Here is a 22,921-nt window from a genome sequence, read left to right on the forward strand (position 1 = left end):
TTTAAGTTTAACTAAAGGTATTTTCCCACACAGTGGAAAACTGCAAAAATAATTCCTCTTATTAAAAACTACAAGGAACCATTATTAGGTAAAAATAGTAGACCAATAAGTTTATTACCTATGTTAAGTAAAATTACGGAAAAGGTGGCATATGACCAAATCCAATTATATTTTTCAGTTAATGGGCTAAATACTATTTATCAGCATGCATACACTCAAAAATATAAACGCAACACTTTTGGTTTTGCTCCCATTTTGTATGAGATGAACTCAAAGATCTAAAACTTTTTCCACATACACAATATCACCATTTCCCTCAAATATTGTTCACAAACCAGTCTAAATCTGTGATAGTGAGCACTTCTCCTTTGCTGAGATAATCCATCCCACCTCACAGGTGTGCCATATCAAGATGCTGATTAGACACCATGATTAGTGCACAGGTGTGCCTTAGACTGCCCACAATAAATGGCCAGTTTTGTTTTATTGGGGGGGGGGGGGGGGGGGGGGAATACCAGTCAGTATCTGGTGTGACCACCATTTGCCTTATGTCATTTGCAGTGCAACACATCTCCTTCGCATAGAGTTGATCAGGTTGTCAATTGTGGCCTGTGGAATGTTGGTCCACTCCTCTTCAATGGCTGTGCGAAGTTGCTGGATATTGGCAGGAACTGGTACACGCTGTCGTATACACCGGTCCAGAGCATCCCATGGGTGACATGTCCGGTGAGTATGCCGGCCAGGCAAGAACTGGGACATTTTCAGCTTCCAAGAATTGTGTACAGATCCTTGCAACATGGGGCTGTGCATTATCCTGCTGCAACATGAGGTGATGTTCTTGGATGTATGGCACAACAATGGGCCTCAGGATCTCGTCACGGTATCTCTGTGCATTCAAAATTCCATCAATAAAATGCACCTGTGTTCTTCGTCCATAACAGACGCCTGCCCATACCATAAGCCCACCACCACCATGGGCCACTCGATCCACAACATTGACATCAGAAAACCGCTCACCCACACGACGCCACACACGCTGTCTGCCATCTGCCCTGAACAGTGTGAACCAGGATTCATCCGTGAAGAGAACACCTCTCCAACATGCCAGACGCCAGCGAATGTGAGCATTTGCCCACTCAAGTCGGTTACGACGACGAACTGGAGTCAGGTCGAGACCCCGATGAGGACGATGAGCATGCAGATGAGCTTCCCTGAGACGGTTTCTGACAGTTTGTGCAGAAATTCTTTGGTTATGCAAACCGATTGTTTCAGCAGCTGTCCGAGTGGCTGGTCTCAGACGATCTTGGAGGTGAACATGCTGGATGTGGAGGTCCTGGGCTGGTGTGGTTACACGTGGTCTGCGGTTGTAAGGCTGGTTGGATGTACTGCCAAATTCTCTGAAACGCCTTTGGAGACGGCTTATGGTAGAGAAATGAACATTCAATACACGAGCAACAGCTCTGGTTGACATTCCTGCTGTCAGCATGCCAATTGCACGTTCCCTCAAATCTTGCGACATCTGTGGCATTGTGCTGTGTGATAAAACTGCACCTTTCAGAGTGGCCTTTTATTATGGGCAGTCTAAGGCACACCTGTGCACTAATCATGGTGTCTAATCAGCATCTTGATATGGTACACCTGTGAGGTGGGATGGATTATCTCAGCAAAGGAGAAGTGCTCACTATCACAGATTTAGACTGGTTTGTGAACAATATTTGAGGGAAATGGTGATACTGTGTATGTGGAAAAAGTTTTAGATCTTTGAGTTCATCTCATACAAAATGGGAGCAAAACCAAAAGTGTTGCGTTTATATTTTTGTTGAGTGTATAAAAAAGGTTATTCCACTTCAACTGCACTCGCTCAAATAACAGATTATTGGCTACATGAAATTGATAATAAAAATCTCATAGGCACTGTATTTTTAGATTTAAGTGCAGCTTTTGATGTGTTGGATCACAATATTTTATTCAATAAATTGAGCTGCTATGGATTTGAGTCACTGGCTTTAAAATGGACTAAAAGTTATTTAAGTAATCGAGACTATAAAGTTTTTTTCCAATGGTAGCTATTCTGAGATTGAGGTAATGAGTTGTGGAGTGCCCCAGGGCAGTTGTCTGGGACCCCTGTTATTTTCTATATTCACCAATGATTTTTCATTTGTACTAAAACATGCAACTATGGCGATATATGCAGATGACACAACATTGTATGCATATGCACCGACTGTAGAACAACTCAGTACCATCTTAAATGACGAGTTGGCAGTAGTGGCACAGTGGATTCAAAATAATAAGCTAGTAATTAATTTATTAATTACTTATTAATTACTATTATTTAGTAATTAATTAATGCAGAGAAAACTAAATGTATGTTACTTGGATCACAATATATGTTAAAAATAAACAAACAAAAATTACATTTAAAGTTAAAGGAAACTAAAGTTGAACAGATAGAAGAAACAAAATTATTAAGTGTAATAGTAGATTTTAAATTATCATGGACCAGTCACATAAATTATATGTTGCAGAAAATGGGTCGCAGTATGGGTATGATCAGACACTGCAGAAAATGTATTCCACAGCATTTAACCAAACAGTTAGTTCAATCATTAGTGCTCTCCCAGATGGACTATGCTTCTGTGGTTTGGTCAAATACAACTGAAAATAATTTGCACAGGTTAGAGGTTGCCCAGAACAAAGCGGCATGAATTGTGTTGAGTTGTCCATATAGAACCACTGTAACATCAATGCACAGTGAACTGGCCTGGCTAATGGTAAAATGCAGACTGAAATATTTTTTGTTAACATTTATTAGAAATGTTATTATAACCAAAAGTCCAGAAATTGTTTTTAGTAAATTGTTATTTTTCTCTGATGTTCATAATTATGTAACTCGTCAAAGCAACAACATAAGAGGTTTGCTCCCTGTGTGTAGAACGGGTCAAATGCAATGCACTGTTGTTTATCGTGCCATGGTCGCCTGGAATGCACTGCCTACTTTTTTGGTGTCAGAAACAAACAAAAGGTTATTTCAGAAGAAGTTAAAACTTTTCCTATTCACACAATGATCTAATGCATATATATGTTTTTTGTTGTTTTTTTTTACTGTTATTATGAACTTCTAATTATGATTATAATGTTTATGTGTATGTATGTGCATATATACATATATGTGTATGTGTAGATGTGTGTGTGTATGTATGTATATATATATATATATATATATATATATATAAATTTTATATTTTTTGTACATTTTTCAAATGAGCTGTACTTTTTCTTGTATGTTACGTTATTCAGATTTGATTTTAATGGAAGTGGAAATTCATGAGTTTAGAGTTAACAATGGGCTTTCATACTTAAGGAGTGTGTGTGTGTGTGTGCGTGCGTGTATGTGTATGTATTGAAAAATGAATGTAATGAATTTTAAAGGACCCCAGGAAGAATAGCTACTGATTTTCAGTGGCTAATGGGGATCTTAATAAACTAACTAACTAACTGAAACAGAACCTGAAGTGGTACACAAGCAGCTCACACTGCACCAGAGGTGCACATCACCTGGCGTCTCGATCCACACAACGCAAAACTACCTGCCACAGATGCATGCTTCATCAGGAGTATCTTTGATTTTTAATAAGCTTTTATTTGAGAGCTGGATCTTTGCTAAAAAACCTGTGCAAATATTAAATCAGTTAACATGCCAACCGTGTAAATATCTTTCACAGCATTAAATCCTTTTTCATTACTGCTAATGCGCAAGAACAGCTGTTGGACATTTTTGCACAGTAACTCAAAGAGTTTTTCTGCCGTTGTTTACAAATAACAGCATCACTCGTGTCCCACGTCAGTCAGTCACATGTGCATGGCGGAGGAACAGCACAGCAGGGTGCTGGTTTGAACGCAGCAGGGTGGGAACAAGGCTCTGCCAGATGTCTATTCTCTTTGACATGAGACTGCGTAAGTCTGTCCCAAAACAGTTGCTTTGCATAATGAGAGACCATGCTTAGATTAACCTTATCTGTCCACAACAGCATTAAAAAAAGAGAAAAGTTTTACTGATACACTTGATACTGATACACATGCGTGTGAACACTGGAATCAAAGAAAAGCTTTTGAAAAGAGAAAATGTGACACACGCTCATGCTAATCTGCTCTTTCTAAATAACCGCCAGTTGGAAAGCTTAATCCCAAATAAGGAGGAGCATTTGCACAGGAGCATCTAGGTCACACATTGCACCACAACAGTAACGTAGAGGGACCAGACCAAATTTAGGAACAGCAGAGGTACCCATATCCAGAGGTGATAAGGCGATGAAGAGGTTGCCACTGCAGCAGACCACAGTGGGAATTTTTCACAAGAAATTCAATCGACACTGTTGTGTTTTCAGGGCGAAAGTAAATAAAAAAGAAAACCCTACGGCTGTCCTCAAAAACAACACAGAAACAGAGCCGAACAGCCTCAGTCTCTTTGTACTCTTAACTGTAGTGTGCCTTGTTTGAAAAAGACTGAATTTAATTAATCAGCGTGTAGTTAGCGCATTGCATGGCAGCACTCTGACATTGGTGTTCATCAATGTGAAGCACTTTGACCATGAAAGTGCAATACAAATGCAGTTCATTTACCATTTAATCATTATTTATGGGTCTTCCCTTTATTAAGCTTTTTAAATCTTTTAATATTGCCTTTTATGCAATTCCCATTTTATTGCTAATTTTTAAATTGCTGTATTTTATGCATGTATTTTTTATGTCTTTTAATTTTGGAAGCACTTTGTACATATGATTGAAAAGGGCTATAAGAATAAATATTTTATTATCACAATTAATTCTTTATTTAATCTTCAGGGTGGACAAAGGAGCTAGTCTGCTAATATGTAGACCTGGGTTCAAATCTCACTCATGCTACCTGTCTATATCCTTGGACAATACACTTCATCTACATTGTCACAGTCCACCCAGCTGTAAATGGGTACCGGTCTCGTCGACCGAACGGTCCCCACAAAAAATTGGTCTGCCCTGCCTTCTCTGCACCTTCACTGCACATGTGTCACTTTGGAGCATCCGCAGCAATTCACAGATTATCGCCTCATTTCCGCATTGTTGTTCATTCGGCTGCTACCGGTTTTGTTCGGGGTCGCCACAGCGGATACAGTCAGATCTGCATGGGTAACTGGCACAAGTTTTACACCGGATGCCCTTCCTGACACAACTCCAGTTTCACCTGAAGAAACACACACAGCCGCTGGTGTTCCAAAGAGGTCTCCCATCCAAGTACTAACCAGGTCCTGTTCTGCTTAGCTTCTGAGATCTGACGGGATCAGGCTGAAGTCATTCTGAAGTCAGTTTTAAGCAGAAACAAGGCGATAATCAGTGAATCATTGCTGATGCTTCAAAATGACATATGTGCAGCAGCACGTTAGACAAACATGCTGCTGTCACGCTTCTCTGTGAATTGCTGCTCACGCTCCGAAATGATGCATGCGCAGTGAAGGCAGGGAGGGACAGATTTTTAGGGGGAAAGTTCGGTTGGTGACACCGACCTTGGCTGGAGAAGTAACCTAGTCAGCCTGGCATTCCATTTAGGGGGGAGTCATGGACGCTCATATCCACTTGACTCTACAGAATCCGGAGATAAGTACTGGCACCAACAGGCCTCAGGGCCTATATAGGAGTGGACTTATGGGCTGACTTACAAATTTTTTAATTATAGATTAATTAGGAGTAAGTCATTTACCAAGACTCTGCACCAAAAAAAAAAAAAAACTCCATCTTTAAAGTGTTTCAGTTTATCTAATGTTAATATTTTCTTTATTTGCTTAGTGGTTAGCACTGTTGCTGGTTAGCACAGTGAAAAGGTCCTGGGTTCGCCATCGAACTGGTCATTTCTGTGTAGAGTTAATCATGTTCTCCCTGTGTTTGTGTAGGTTCCCTGTGGATACTCTGGCATCCTCCCACTTCCAGAGACATGCAGGTTAGGCAAATTGTTGACTCCATAGTGTCCATAACTGTGAGTGAGGAAGTGAATGTGTTTCTCAGTCTGTATGTGTTGGCCCTGTGATAGACAGCTGCCTGTCCAGGGTGTACCATTCTTCTCACCCAATGACCACTTGGAAGGAGTTTTGCAAAAGCTCTGTTTTCATTTACCTAAAATGCAGTTTGTGTATGGACAAAAAGCCAAAACATACAGAATTTTTTTTAAAATACCTATGTGAAACCAAGGCCCTAAGTTTCAGAGACTTGGCCCCCTCATGACCACAGACAGAATCAAAATGTGCCCAATGCCAAACTTGTTGCAGGTCTTACTGAACTGACCTTCTGCACCAGGTTTTGCCTTGATACAAGCAGGTCTTTTTCAAGATATTGTCTACAAATTGACCACACAGCAAGACAGATGCACAAAGTAAAGCAGTTCCCAGATCTGCTTTTGGCAAAACAGCTAAAAATGTGTGTGGGTACAACTTTAGGATCATAGTTTTCTAAAAGGTTCTTTGACACTGCCTGAAATCCCAAAGCACATTGAATGTGTCTGTTGTGGTGACAGGCAAGTAAATATACAACCTCACTGTTTCTTGCATGGTGATATATGGAGTGCACCTTGGGCACATTCATCAACACTCAACAATGAGAATGTTCCAGAATCATCTAGCATGTGTGATGTGTTTGGTACATGTAACAGTTTTATCCCCTTCTCATATGCTGAAAATGCATGATATCTAAACATCAATATTTCCAAAACATAAGCTTTTATACATTAATTTAGCACAGGGATCTGATGGCAGTTTTACATGAACATAAGAAGGAACTTTATAAAAATAAGCAGTAGTGTCCACTTTTGCTGGGGGCACTTTTTGGTCCATATGCATATGAATGAACACCATAAGCTCTCCAAACGACAATGTAGCTTTAAGAGCTCCATCTTACCCTCTGTGTCTGTAGCACTGCTGATGACGTTGGTGAGTTTGGCTTTGAGACTTGTGTAGGTGGTGCTCTGCTTGCTGGTGGCTTCAAAGCGTCCTGTACCCAGTGAGACTACACACTCCAATGGTGTATTAGGCCACAAACAGTGACACTCATGGATAGCCAGTGCTGTGGGGTTGTTAATTAGAAGACCTCCATCCTGTGCAAATAGAACACAAAGAATGCTGTGTTATTGACTCCATTTAAAGGACCTCCACAATTTGTACGGCATTTCAAGCCAAGTCAGTGAAACCAATTAAATGGCATTTGAAATCCGGCAGCCCTTCATGGGTTTCAACAGCCAATCGATTAAATTTTTGGAAGAACATCTGATGAAACAAAACAAATTTCAATGTGCAGTTCTAGGGTTGTGTGTAAGTGAAGAAAAGAGAGAGTCAGTGATGTTTTTTTCTTTCCCCTCTATCCTTATTGGTTCAGTCAGACTGCCTTTGATATTGAACAACAGCCCAGGAGTGTGTTTCCTTTGGATCTATAGTCTATCCAAAACAACGAGGGAGTAACTGGAGAGGCTGTGGGGATTGTTGAATAGACATGAGGCTTGTGAGCCGTAGGGTCTGTGGATTGGCAGCAGGATGAAAAGGGGCCAACACTCATTAAAGACATCAGACTGTGGGGTGGGAGCTGTGAGGCCCCAAGTGTCTAGGGACACCCAAGGACATGATTGCCAGATTTACATTGAAAGCTCAAACCTAATTATGAGTCAGTGTATATAAAATGTTTGTAGCTCAGAATATACAATATGATATGTGAATTCATAAGTACAGTAAACTTTAAGAAAGGTGGAGGGAAATATGCCATCTTCCCAGCGCATTCCAGAAACATTGTAGCCGAATGACAACTCTGCATAAAACAGTGAGAAGAGACTGTGTGGTGGGAAACACAACACCAGCTAAAAGCTGGTTACCCGAGGCCAACATATGGCCATCGGGTATTGCGAAGACCTGGCATCCATCCGTCCATCCTTCTGTCTGTGTACAGCATAAGTCCAGTTCTATTACTGCCAAAGTCTTCAAATTCACAGGGAACATTCTTGGGACACAGACATCGGACAAGTTCGAAGATGGCTAACTTTGAGATATTGTAAGAGGTATTTTAATAGGTTAAAAAGTCGCATTCTCTACCTAATTTTATGGCATGATCTCACAGACATTAGCGTGGTGACGTCACATGCTGCTAGCTAGGTGGAAACTCTGTTTCGTTTTGTGTGTAAAGATAACCTCTTTGTCATGTATTATGTAAAGCTAGCAAGAAATAAACGCTTCTAAAACTGAAATGCTGTTTTTAGAACCTAATAATAATTCTGAAGTGATTTAAATGACATTTAGCAGACGTTAGATTTCAGCTTAGTTACTGAGTGGCAGGGGTGACAGCCAATCAGAGGAGAGCTGCACCATGACATCACACTCTGGTTACGAGTTACAATCTCAGTTTTGTGTGTCAATATATCATCTTTGTCATATATTATGTAAAAGCTAGCGAGAAATAAACACTTTTAAAACTGAAAACGCAGTTTTTAGAAACTAATTACTTAAACAACTGAAAATTATACCGAACACAATGCTCATACGGCTGAGGGTATTTTAGCATTGCATTATTTTTTTATTTTTGCAACGAGTACCTCTGCCCAGCTCCGAAAGAAGTTATGGTCAGGTGACAGACTTGAAACCCAACAAAATAGCAGTTAGAGGAAAAGGTTGTTTATGTTAAACATTGCAAAAGACAGACAAATTTAAGCAAAAAAGTAACCCAGGTATGTAATTACTATTTTTTATGATATATTATCCTCCCAGTAGGCGTCCAGCTGGGAACACAGCAGGTGGGCTCGTCACGACGACGTACGTGCAAGTGCGTGGATCAAAGTCGTGGAAGTGTCAGGGCACCTTTAGAGGCTCTTAGAGAATATCTGGCTAAAGAGGGTCATCTCTGAGTGTGGCGCTAATTTTGAGAAGTTCAAAATTTAGCAAAAACAGCGTGGGGCAGTTTGTGTTCGGGGTACTAAGAGGATAAACAAAGATATTAGAGGCATGTTTATGGTGAGGATGAGTCTGTTAGAAGCCCATTATCTGAGTACTTGGCAGCTACAAGGACAGGACAGGCTATTTTGGACAAGCTATTTTGGCTCTGCACTCTTGCGCACTTCGTCGTGACAATCCCATCCACTTTGTGTGCTGGATGCTGTATATAACACAATTATTTTGTAGTGGATTAATCATTTTCACTCTGCGTACCATTTCATCTGCAGCTTCTCTCTCTCTCTCTCTCTCTCTCTCTCATGATGTGCAAATCCTCTTCAATGTATATTCAAATGAATACACCACAAAGACAAGATATTTAATGTTCAAACTGATAGATGTTTTTGTGCAAATATCTGCTCATTTTGAAATGGATGCCTGCAACACATTTCAAAAAAGCTGGGACAGTGGCAACAAAAGACTGGGAAAGTTGATGAATGCTCAAAGAACACCTGTTTAGAATATTCCACAGGTGAACAGGTTCATTGGAAACAGGTGAGTGTCATGATTGGGTATAAAAGGAGCATCCCCAAAAGGCTCAGCCATTCACAAGCAAAGATGGGGCGAGGATCACCACTTTGTGAACAACTGTTCAATTGCAAGGAATTTAGGGATTCAATCATCTACAGTTCACAATATAATCAGATTCAGAGAATCTGGAGAACTTTCTACATGTAAGCGGCAAGGCTGAAAAACCAACATTGAATGCCCGTGACCTTCGATCCATCAGGCAGCACTGTATTAAAAACCGTGGGTCAGGAACACTTCAGAAAACCATTGTCAGTTAACACAGTTTGTCCCTACATCTACAAATGCAGGATAAAACTCTACCATGCAAAGCGAAAGCCATACATCAACAACATCCAGAAACGCCACTGCCTTCTCTGGGCCTGAGCTCATTTGAAATGGACAGACACAAAGTGGAAAAGTGTGCTGTGGTCTAATGAGTCCACATTTCAAATTGTTTTTGGAAATCATAGACGTCATGTCCTCCGGACAAAAGAGGAAAAAGACCATCCAGTTTGTCACCAGCACAAAGTTGAAAAGCCAGCATCTGTGATGGTATGGGGGTGTGTTAGTGTCCATGGCATGGACAACTTACACATCTGTGATGGCACCATCAATGCTGAAAGGTACATCCAGCTTTAGGAGCAACACATGCTGCCATCCAAACAATGTCTTTTTCAGGGACGTCCCTGCTTATTTCAGCAAGAAAATGCCAAGCCACATTCTGCACGTGACCCCGAACTGTTGAACAACTGAAGTCGTACATCAAGCAAGAATGGGAAAGAATTCCACCTACAAAGCTTCAACAATTAGTGTCCTCAGTTCCCAAACGCTTATTGAGTGTTGTCAGAAGTAAAGGTGATGTAACACAGTGGTAAACATACCACTGTCCCAGCTCTTGAAATGTGTTGCAGGCATCCATTTCAAAATGAGCAAGTATTTGCACAAAAACAAAAATGTCTATCAGTTTGAATATTAAATATCTTGTCTTTGTGGTGTATTCAATTGAATATAGGTTGAAGAGGATTTGCAAGTCACTGTATTCTGTTTTTATTTACATTTTACACAATGTTCCAACTTCATTGGAATTGGGGTTGTAGATTTAACATCTTGTTATAATCGATCAGATGAGCTATGCTGTGTGCTGACGCAATCACTCGCAGTGTTTTTTAATTGTTTGCGCAATGTTCATATATGTGGCTCACTCATCTCACTCATCTTCAACCGCTGATCCGGCATCGGGTCATGGGGGCAACAGCTCTAGCAGGGGACCTCAGACTTTCCTTTCCCGGGCCACACTGACCACCTCCAACTGGGGGATCGCAAGGCATTCAAAGGCTAGTGTGGAGATATAATCTCTCCACCTAGTCCTAGGTCTTCCCCGGGGTCTCCTCCCAGATGGACGTGCCTGGAACACCTCCCTAGAGAGGCACCCAGGGGCATCCTTACCAGATGCCAAAACCACCTCAGCTGGCTCCTGTCAACATGAAGGAGCAGTGGCTCTACTCCGAGCTCCTCAAGGATGACAGACCTTTTCACCCTATCTCTAAAGGAGATACCAGCCACCCTCCTAAGGAAGCCCATTTCGGCTGCTTGTACCTGTGATCTAGTTCTTTCCGTCATGACCCAACCCTAATGACCATAGGTGAGAGCAGTAACTAAGATTGACCAGTAGATCGAGAGATTCACCTTTTGGCTCAACTCTCTTTTTAATCACAACTGTATGGTACAGCGAATGCAATACCGCCCCTGAAGCGCAGATTCTCTGGCCAATCTCACGCTCCATTATCCCCTCACCCGTGAACAAGACCCCAAGGTACTTGAACGTCTTCACTTGGGGCAAGACCGCATCCCCTACCCGGAGCAGGCAATTGCTTTCCTGCTGAGAACCATGGCCTCAGATTTAGAGGTGCTGATCCTCATCCCAGGTGCTTCACACTCGGCTGCAAACGAATGCAGTGAGTGTTGGAGGTCACAGGCTGATGAAGCCAACAGGACCACATCATCTGCAAAAAGCAGTGATAAGATCCTGAGCCCACCAAACTGTAAACCCTCCTCCCCCGACTACGCCTCGATATCCTGTCCTCACTCCATATTCCCACAGCACCTCCCACATTATCTCCCAGGGTACCCGATCATACGCCTTCTCCAAGTCCACAAAACACATGTAGACTGGATAGACATACTCCCAGGCACCCTCCAGGATCCCTGTGAGAGTGAAGAGTTGGTCGGTTGTTCCACGACCAGGGCAGAACCTGCATTGTTCCTCTTCAATCAGGTTTTCGACTATCTGCCGAACCGTCCTTTCCAGCACCCTAGAGTAGACTTTACCAGGGAGGGTGAGTAGTGTGATACCCCTGTAATTGGCACACACTCTCTGGTCCCCTTTTTTAAATATGGGGACCACCATCCCAGTTTACCACTCCTTAGGCACTGTCTCAGACCTCAATGCAATGTTCAAGTGACGTCTCATCCAAGACAGTCCCTCCACACCCAGAGCCTTCAGCATTTCTGGATGGATCTCATCAACCGGCCTTGCCACTGCAGAGTTGTTTGACTACCTCAGTGACTTCCAGCAGGGAAATTGATGAAAAGCATCAATTCATACGTGGTTCATTACTTGAATAATCACAAAAATTTCTGGCAAATCCATACATGGTTCATTATTCACAGCTTTATTATTCGTTGGGACAACAGAGAGAAAATTATGTTAAAGGTTTTTAATGATATTTTAATGGTAAACGATAGCGGCAACTATGTCATTCTTGTCCTGCTTGACCTGACTGCTGGTTTTGATACAATTGACCACAACACACTGATAAATTGTCTGCAGCAGCTTGTGGGCATTGGTGGTAGTGCCCTGGACTGGTTCAGGTCCTACTTAACTGGTTGGACTATGTGCGTTGACCTCGGGGTTTGTGAGTCCTCCTCCGCTCCACTTTTATACGGGGTCCCACAGGGTTCAATTCTTGGACCCCTACTTTTCTCCCTGTATTTGCTTCCCCTGGGGTCTATTCTCAGAAACCATGGCATCAGCTTCTATTGCTATGCTGATGACAGCCAGTTATATGTTCCTCTAAAGAAAAATGATGCCTCTTCTCTTCAGCCCCTCTTGTCCTGTCTTGAGGATGTTAAAGCCTGGATGGCATTGAACTTTCTTAATTTTACTGAAAAGAAAACCGAGGTGACTGTTTTTGGCCCTAGCAGCTCCTGTTCTTCCTCACCTATCGATCTGGGGCCTTTGTCAGCCTTTTCGAAATCTACTGTCACAAACTTGGGTTTTCAGATGGAGAATGATTTTAAACTTGACCACCAAATTAGTGCAGCAGTCAGATCAAGTTTCTTCCATTTAAGGCAGCTTGCTAGGGTTAAGCCATTTCTTGCACAGCAGCACTTTGAAACAGCAACCCATGTTTTTATTACCTTCCAGCTGGATTACTGTAATGTGCTTTATTATGAAATTAGCCAGTCCTCCCTTGCACGTCTCCAGATAGTTCAGAATGCTGCTGCTCGTCTGCATGTAAGAGGGAGCACATTACACCTGTTCTGGCCTCCCTCCACTGGCTGCCTGTGCATTTTAAAATTCATTTTAAGATTCCTTTATTTGTTTTTAAATCTTTAAATGGCCTTGCCCCGCCCTACCTCTCTGAGCTGCTTCATCTTTACGTCCCTGCTCGCCACCTCTGGTGAGCTGATCAGCTCCTCCTGGACAGTGGTGGGCACAGATAACCAAAAAATTAACTTCGATAACAGATAATCAGATAACTGAAAAGTTATCTTCGATAAAGATAAAACAATAAACCACCCAAAAATGTATCGGAAGTTACAGATAACCGATAACAGATAATTTCCAATATTGTCTCTGGTACATTTACAACTACTAATAAAACCAATTTAAGTTTTAATGCCACAATAGCTTCTACTAATATTAAAAGTAACACAACAGACCCAAACAATGAGACCACACTTTTTTCTTTGAACAAGCTACAAGCATCAAACCGCTGGCACTGTGCATGTGCAAACACTGCAGAGCTGTCTTGTAATGTTATTTTATTTATTTTTTTGCTGTTGTTTTGTTTTTAAACTTCATTGTAAAAAAAAAAAAAAAAAAAAAAGCCTTTTGATATAACCGGACGCTTAGTACTTAGGGCGAATACTGCCATGAACACTACTGGCCTTGGTAGAGGCCTTGAAAACAAAATTCCAGATAATCCTTGTCTGCTACATTTAAAATGCGTGGAATTTAACAAACACAAATACAATAACAACGTCTATAAACCCAGAGAATATATTCACGAGAGTTTTAGGCACTAGAGTTTAATGCTGTCGTCCATGGAGCCTGAACAGAGTGTCTGAAATGCATTTGTCCTGTCGTGAATGTACTTAGATTACATCAACCTACCCATAATGCACTGGGCACAGCATGTGCTCACAAAACATTAAAAATTAGCACATTACTTTAAAACTAAAACATATATCTGATATTTTCACTTTATAAAACTTAAGACATGACAGTAATTTTAAATAACTTGTCCAAAATTAGTTTGGTTAAAATTTGAACCATAAGTTAAAAATGTATGCCTCTGGATGACTTAGGTGATATTGCCAGCATATCGGTATGGTGTTAAAGGAAACGTTTTTTTTTTGGCCATTTCTCCTTTGTCTACAGAGGATAGAGATGCTTTTCATAGAAGCAGCTCTCTTCTGTTAGCAGAGGGTATAACTGTCCATCTGTTATAAAACTTTTAACAGGTAGGTGCTGAACTTTTTTTAAATTTTAAAAATGCTTATCGCTGTTCAGCTTTGTTTATTGGCCTAAAAGTTATCGGACAGAAATTAATCGGAAGATAATTGGTCCTATAATGGTTTTAAAGTTATCTAAAAAGATAATCCGATAATGAAAACATTATCTTCGATAATTATCTGTTATCGGATTATCGGAAGTGTGCCCACCACCGCTCCTGGAGGTGCCGAGGTGCAAGCGTATGCTCAGAGGGGACCGAGCTTTTTCTGTTGCAGCTCCAAAGATGTGGAATGATCTACTGTTCCACATCAGGCAGGCCTCTTCACTTTCTGTTTTTAAAACCAATCTTAAAACCCACTTTTATGCACTGGCTTTTAACCTGGAATGAGACTTCGATCTGTTTTGGTTGTTTTAACTGATTTTATTTGTTTCAGTTTTAATTTCTGGGTTTGTTCTTTGTTACTTGTACTTTGTGGTTTGTTGCTTTTATGTCCCCTTGTGTACAGCACTTTGTTTCAGCTGTTGCTGTTTTGAAAGTGCTTTATAAATAAAGTTGATTTGATTTGATTTATTTCCATGAACTGCATGTAATGCTTTCAACAGTGGCGATGTGAAGTACTATAAAGACACACAGCCACACAACCATCTCTACGGGTCCAGTCACACTGGGGGTTATGACCGTCCTGCCACAAGTTGAAATGTCACAGGTGTGTGTACCATACTCAGTAGATTGTTACAGAAAACAATGGATGTCGCTGATGTGCTGCAGCCTAAAAATCAGTCACACAGTGCATTTTGAACATGCTGAAAATACGCTCAGTGACTCCTGTGACTCTAAATGCAGCAACTGAGTTTAAAGAGGAGAATCACAGTGGTGCCACTGTCGTCCATAGAGGTGCCTATGTTTACAACCGTCGCAATCATTTTGGAGGGAAAAGCAGTTTTATGACAGACATACGACAGTCCTACCACAGTCATGCAATATTCTGGAAAAAGAAAGTCTTATCAATTTGTGCCACACACACACACACACACACACACGACTCTCACTACAATGTCGCCACCATCGTGCATGTTGTGCCACAGTACCTTTGCAACCATCACAAAACAGTCTCATATGTGACTGCAACTTTTCTTTCTTTTTTTTTTTCCAAAACAATAGCAACAACATTGTTGAGGGGGTTGCTATGGAGACTGTCATTGACTCTCCCAAATTGCTGACAATCTTATCTATGTGTGACTGGTACTTAAAGATTGGTCAAGACGCCACTGATGTGCCGCAGCAAGTAAAATGTGGTCTTTCCCATGACAAGGTTACAATAATCCAGTACCTCTCAACCGTATTTCCTTGGAGCCCCCTACTTATATCTAATATATGCTAAGCCCCACTGCCAGTCTGTGTGTGCACGCATGTGTTTCAGGGGGATTGAACAGTCTGATATGATTACTCATGAATAATCAGTAGTTGTCTAAGTCCTGTAAGAGCAAAAGCCTCTGACAGCACATATGCTGCCTACTGAAATAAAAGTAACACATTATCCTTGGTCACAAAGCACAAAGACCTACTGCGACAGCATGTATCTAAAGCCATGTCATTATGCATTAGGTATGTGACAAACCAAAGACTCACAGAAAAGATCTGGACTAGAGCTGCTCCAAATGGAGATTGGGAGGGGGATTGCGCTGCAGTAACCACCAGAAAAAAGAAACAATACAACTAAGCAGTTTTTGTATCACTAACACGACTGTGCACAATTCCAGTTTCTAAAGTCCCTGGCAATTATGGCCCCGGTCTGGGTCCAGTAAATCAGCTTGCTCTTTGTCAGGATAGCTGGGGGCAAATTTCACAAGCACAGTGCCTGGCCTTGCACCCAGACCAAAAGCATGTAATATTAGAGGCCAACTGCACAATGCCCTCCTGATATGGGAGCTGAATGCTATAACTTGTCTACATTACATTACACCTGCTGTGACAATTCAGAGCTTAGCTCGTGAACATTTCCGGGCTGGCCTGATTTCTGGTATTCAAGAAAGATCACGGTACCTTTGGAAGATTAGTGGGGGTATTAATACCCCGCCGCAAATGCCACACAATGATAGCACTCCATATGAAGAGAAATGTATGCTATGTCTACAAGGGGAGACAATTGGACTTTTGTTTTTTAATATGTCATATTTGTCAGTTTTATTTATGTGTGTGTATATATATATATATATATATATATATATATATACATACATACATACATACACACACACATATATACACACACACGGAGGCTGACCGTTTTTTTAATTCAGGTATTTTATCACAAAAGATGTACTATCACCAATACATACCATATGCAAGCAGCTAGTGTAACAGAGTAGAGCTTGTGACATTGCACACAAATCTCTAGTTTATGTGTATATGTGTTTTTTGTTTTTTTAACGTGCAGGCACATAAATATTTGCAGGCATACTTAATGCCTCCATCTCACTGTGAAAAGTTGGAATGTGTTAAGGAAGAATCAATGATTTGCAAAGCTAATTTGCATCTGTCAAATTTTTCCACTGCTGTCAGCTACTTTCTTGACTTGGTCTACGGCTACATTCTCCCACAGAGGATTCTCATGGCCAGGACATATTTGCAAAAGGAGGAAAAGTATAAACAATGATTTACTGAAGACAAACTCAAAATAAGTTTTGTATCAAAATATGTAAATAAATGCTGCCTGCCAAACAATGAAAAACAAAGGTTACTTCTATTTATAGGCTTTGCAGCTGTAGTACTACTTGTACTACAGCTGCAATGCGCCATCTCCTGTTCATTTCACACACGCCAACTCACCCAACAACACATCCCATGGCTTGCAGTGGCTACAAACTTCCACGACATCTTGGTCACTTCCACTGTTGGGTCGCTCATCAAAAAGTGGCATACCCATTCATCCTCTATCATAGAGGCTGCTACTGCTGCGTTAGAATACTCCCACCAACACCATCAAGACCGGTTTGATTACTACGCAGTGGAGATTCATGACCTGCTCCAGAAGAAGAATGCTGTCCACATCGTAGCTATCAGCAACTCATCTTCTGCTGCACTGCAAGCCAGGTTTGTCAAACTTCAGTCCACTGTCCAACATTGCTTACATGCAATAGAGAATGAATCATGGAAAAACAGGGCCCTTGAGATCAGCATTTTGCTAATACCAACGACTTATGTGGCTTCTATGACGTTGTCAAATCAGTCCAAGGACTATCCAGAAGCTGTAACAGATCAGCTGACGGCTCCACTCTCAGGACCACTAAGGGATACTTGCCTGCTGGGCTGAGCATTTCCTCGAGCTCCTAAACAGAGTCAATCCTGTAGACCCCAGCGTAATTGATTGTCTACCCACCCTCCCTTCAATCCCTGAACTGGACAAGCCTTCTGCCTTCAGCAAGAAACAGCACGCTGCCAAAACCTGAAAAATAACAAAGCTGCAGGGCCAGATGGCAGCCCCGGTAAGATCTTCAAGTATGGTGGGCCCTTGGTGGTTTGCCACCTGCAGGTATCCTTTCTTGATGTCTGCGAGGCTGCAGCACTTCCCCAGCAATGGAAAGATGCGCTCAATGTTCCTGTTCACAAGCAGAAAGGTGGCAAATCAATATGTGGCAATTACTACAACATCTCCCATCTTGTGATTGCTGGAAAGATTCTGGCTGGGGTGATGCTGTCCCGCGTCATTTCTGATGTTTCCAGTGTTGTATTGCCAGAGTCTCAGTGTAGCTTCACAGCACCACTGACATAACGTTGATAGCTCACATTCAACAGAAGTGCAGGAAGCAACATTGAGACCTCTGCTGACTTGATGAAGGCCTTTGATATGGTCAACAGAAGTATTCTGTGGACTCTTCTTGATAAGGGTGGCTGTCCACCTAAATTTGTCAAGATCCTGCAAGAGTTTCACACAGGAATGCCTGCTCAAGTCAATGCTGCATGCCTCAGGTCTGATCCCTTTGAGGTTCATGTTCATGTGAAGCAGGGATGTGTTCTTGCTACAGCTTTATTCAACATCTATCTGGTGGCTGTGTCCCTACTTGCTTATCACCAGCTCAAAATGAGGACAGCATTGCCTTCCACTATCAGCTTGATGGGAGTCTCTTCAATGTGCCAAGACAAAAATGAGGAGTGAGGTGGCATTTGACCTTCAGTATGCAGATGATGCTGCCTTCACCAGTCATTCAGCAGCTGGCCTCCAAAAGTCACTTTCCACCCTGGCAGATGTATATAGTAGCACTGGTATTGTCATCAATGCCAAAAAGGTCTGGTTCTCTGTCAGCTGGCAGATCCTGGCGATGATGCACCTGAATGGTCCTTAAATATTGAATATGTAGTCATAAACCTTGTCAACAGCTTTGTCTACCTTGGCAGTGTCCTGACCCAGACCTGTAGGACTGACCATGGGGTATAGCACAGGATCCAGCTAGTGCATTTAGCCACTTTTCAGACTCTATTTCTCAATCGCACCATCACTATATCTACCAAGGTATCAGTCCACAAAGCAATCTGCATCTCTACCCTACTCCATGACTGTGAGGTTTGAACCATCTACAGAGCCCATTATAGGAGCCTTGAGGCTTTTCATATCTGCTGCTTGCAATGGATCCAAGGTATCACTTGGACAGATCAGGTAACTCATGTGACTGCCAGTCGTCTGGTTGTGTGATCAAAGAGGCCCATATCCTCCAACAGCATCTTCACTGGTTGGGTCACATCTGCCAAATGCCAGAGGATTGTCTTCCCGAAAACTGCTCTTTCGTGAACTTGCTGTCGGTTGCCACAGTGGTGGAGGTCAGAAGAATCACTTCAAAGACTACAGTGTGGCATCCCTCCCTCCAACCTGGAGTGACTCACCATAAACCGGGGTGAGTGGCACTTACTATGCCACAGGGCTGTGCAGACCTTGGAGGCCAATCGCACTCAGCATTAAGAAGAACAACACTGTCACGCCTCAGGCCTCTCCCTCCCAGGGAGGATATCATGTGTCTGACCTGTGAGAAACTGTATTTCTAACTTTGGGCTCCATAGCCATCAAAGGAGACACCAAAGCCTTCCCTCTTCTCCTTAGTTTTATAAATTTCCCAGAGAGAGAAACTATTTGTATTTATAACGCCTGAAGCAATGTGCTATGGTTGAACTACTTGCAGAAGATCACATCACTTGTGAACATTTCAGAAAACTCTAATGTCACAGCTGGAGAGGAAACTGAATTCTGAAGCAAGGTTTGACTTCCTCTACCTTGATGGATATGCTGAAAGAGTTCACATTTTCTCTGACAGTAGTACAACACAACTGTTGATACTCCAAAAGCGCACATTTCTTCTGGCCTCAGTTTTGCCCTTCAGGGTGGAATATCTGAGTCATGTTAGTTCCCCACTTTTCTTCAGCCTAAAAATAAACACATTTTCAAAAATTAATTAGGTCTCCTATGCCCACAGAAATACATCTGTTATGTATCTCTGTACATCTGTTAAATGGCTACTTATACTGAAATATGGATTAAAAAAAAAACTTCACACTACATATTCAGAAGTACTGATATGGGCTCCAACAAATATAAACCCAAAATTAACACATGCAGAATTTGTACATCTTGCACATTTCCACTTCAAATTTCTCTGTTGTCATTAACTTTTGGAAGCTTATCTTTCTTTTCCCATTTTGAAGAGGCATGCTGACATAAACAGAAAAGAGGGGGTCTCATCTAATCAGTAAAAAAGTAATTTCATGCCCCAGTGTATATCATATTAGCTGGGACACCAAACTTAATCCTTCTGGATTTGTGTAGCAAATCAGTTATTCAAAGAGCATCAGTAGTGGTGAAAGTTTTTTTCATTGCTCTGGACATTAAGATTTGTCATCATGATGCTGCCTTCTTTTAAATGATTAACTGGGAGTTGTGCTATACATTGCAAGTTCTAAGTAGCACTGATACACCATTGCCACTAATGGCATTGGGACATTATTTTGAATATTCGGCATCGGCCCAGATTTACTTGAATCACAAATGGCCAATGACAACAAGAACAAAATGGCGACTGATTTTCAGTCGCAGTGAATGAGGCTGTGATTAGCTCTGAAGAGCAACACTGAAGGAAAAGTTAAGGAAAGCTGCTATAAATATCTTTGCATTTCCTGATTTCACAAAACAGAAGCATTTTAAGCTGTAGAGAGTAGTAGGTTTCACTCTGAAACTGTAGATGGCAGTAGGCTTCATTGTGAAACAAGGAATAATGAATACATTAGTGAGCTAAGAGATGAAAAAGATGTGCAGCTGATGATGGTCAGTGAATAGATACAAGGAGCGATTAAGATGTTTTGAGCCTGACCCAGAAAAAGTAGGCCGTGATGCTTCGTCTTTTGCATTCTGAGAAATCAACATTTCTTGAGAATTTCTGAAATTCTGACTCACTGGGTATATAGGCATTTGTGACTCGTTGAGCTTTTCAGTTTAGTTCAATTCAATTTCTTTTATTTATATAGCACCAAATCACAACAATGTTGGCTCAAGGCGCTTCACATGAGTAAGGTCTAACCTTACCGACCCCTAGAGCAAGCACACAGGCGACAGTGGTAAGGAAAAACTCCCTCTGATGATAATGAGGAAGAAACCTCAAGCAGACCAGACTCAGAAGGCTGACACACTGCTTAGGCCGTTCTAAGAGTTAGAATGTTTTTACAGATTTTACAAGAATTTATTAACAGACAAAATGTCCTTCATTGAAATAAAAAGCATTCCATTTTTGGTCTTTAATTATTGTATCTGTTTCCGGTTCTGGAAAGGTACTGAAGAAGTAAGACTTCCAGTCATTGGTGCAATAGGCAGGGCACCCTGAGGCCAGTCCAGTGTCCAAGGGTGCACAGCAAACATCCATCAAGGGTGCTGCCAGTAGTTCGGACACAGACAAAAAGAGCAGAATCAGTCAGCCGGAAATAACCGCACCTGAGGCATTAATTCACCAGAAATAAATCAACAGAGACACAGACAGATTAATAAAGTGGTCAACGGCAGCTCGCCCTGTGCTTCACTAACTGACCCAGAATTTAGATGTAGTGAGGCCTGTTCCGTTACTAATAATATGAATTATAAGGACAGGAAGCATAGTTCCATACTACAATGGTATGCCAACCATATGAGAGGGAGAACAGATGCATCTTTAGTCTGGACTTAAATGTCTAAACGGAATCTGACTGTTTTACCTCTGCAGGGAGATCATTCCACAAGGCAGACACATGACAAGAGAAGGTTCTGTGGCCTGCTCACTTTATCCTCAGTGAGACAAAGTAGTCCTGCGCCCTGAGAACGCAGAGCATGGGTCGGCACATAGGGTGTAATTAGGTCAGCTAGGTGGGGAGGCACTAATCAATAAATAATTTTAAAAGTCAGTAACAGAACATTAAAATCAGACCTCACACAGACAGGAAGTCAATGAAGAGAGGCCGAAATCTGTGAAATGTAGTCAAACTTTCTGCTTCTTGGCAAAATTCTGGCAGCAGCATTTTGAACCAATTGGAGACCCCTAATGCTGGACTGGGGTAAGCCCAAAGAGGTTATATATGAGTACTGGAGTCCGCACTCCCAATGCTGCCTACTAAACTTCCCTTCAAGGACAGCGATATGACACCTCCTAACCAGGCAAAATATTGAAGTTCCCGGATGTTAATGCATTTTCAATGAGGATTCGCGACTGAACACACTCACAAAAACGCTTGCAAAATACGTGTTAAAATGCCATTCTGACCTGGATATCGAATCAGTAAAATTAATTAACATTAAATTATGTCAGGAAAGTATTAACTTTACTCTGACACCCACACATTCCAAAATATTAGCGTTGAAAGTTACACGGATCTGTGCTGTTAAGCTGTGCTGCTGGGCTGAGCTGCTGCTGTTGCTGTGATCAATGCAGCGCGGCTCCTAAAACCATTACAATACATTTATATATATTACATTTTTACACAATTATTCTTTATTGACCGAGTCTCATTCATGAAGTCAGTGGTGTGGGTGCACATCTCTGTGTGTGAGTGGTGTGTGTAAGTAAAGAGTTAATGGTCCGTGTCCTCGGACGACACAGGCAAGGGCAGGAAACATGCACCTGTTAATAAACCAAATGTCACGGACAAAGTGACAAGAATAACCAAAACCACACATCACTTTTCCCCATTTCTTTTATGTTACAGCCTTATACCACAATGGAGTAAGTTCATTTTTCCCCCTCAGGTTTTTTACTCACAACACCCAATAATGACAACATGATTTTTTTTTCTGCAAATTTGTTAAAAAATAAAAATAAAAAAACCTAAGAAATTACATGTACATAAGTTTTCACACCCTTTGCTCAATACAGTGGCGGGCACAGTTCAGCTAATCTAATAAATAATTATCAAAGCTAATGTTTTTGCTAGCAGATTAGCTTTTCAGATAACTTTTAAAACCATCATCGGACCAATTATCTTTATTAAATTTAGCGCCGATAACTTTCGGTCCAATAACATTTTTTTTTTTTTTTTTTGCTGGTAAAGTGAGCAACGTTTAACAGTCAAAAACGTTTGCAAACCCTAAAATCAAATATTTTAGTTTGTCTGTTGTGTGTTTGTAGCAAACTGGCTGCCTGATGATGTCCTCATTAAGTGCAAAATGTGACTGGCCGG

At 41.4% G+C, this 22,921-nt stretch overlaps 1 protein-coding gene across 4 annotated transcripts in view; it reads right to left on the reverse strand.

Annotated features, from left to right (window-relative positions):
• Positions 1 to 22,921, reverse strand: part of LOC117515527 (calcium-independent phospholipase A2-gamma-like) — a 73,666-nt gene that overhangs the window by 14,334 nt on the left and 36,411 nt on the right. For 2 of the 4 annotated variants that reach the window (XM_034176127.1, XM_034176125.1), the window contains exons 9-10: positions 13,140 to 13,202; positions 6,922 to 7,117 (exon numbers count right to left, since the gene is read on the reverse strand). In XM_034176127.1, coding sequence (XP_034032018.1) covers positions 6,922 to 7,117; positions 13,140 to 13,202 — 259 coding nt within the window. Of the gene's footprint in view, positions 1 to 6,921; positions 7,118 to 13,139; positions 13,203 to 19,579; positions 19,655 to 22,921 lie in introns of those variants that run through there. The other 2 variants (XM_034176128.1, XM_034176129.1) reach the window with 2 other exon arrangements.

Source organism: Thalassophryne amazonica, chromosome 8, assembly GCF_902500255.1.
Source record: "Thalassophryne amazonica chromosome 8, fThaAma1.1, whole genome shotgun sequence".
Taxonomy (NCBI): Eukaryota; Metazoa; Chordata; class Actinopteri; order Batrachoidiformes; family Batrachoididae; genus Thalassophryne; species Thalassophryne amazonica.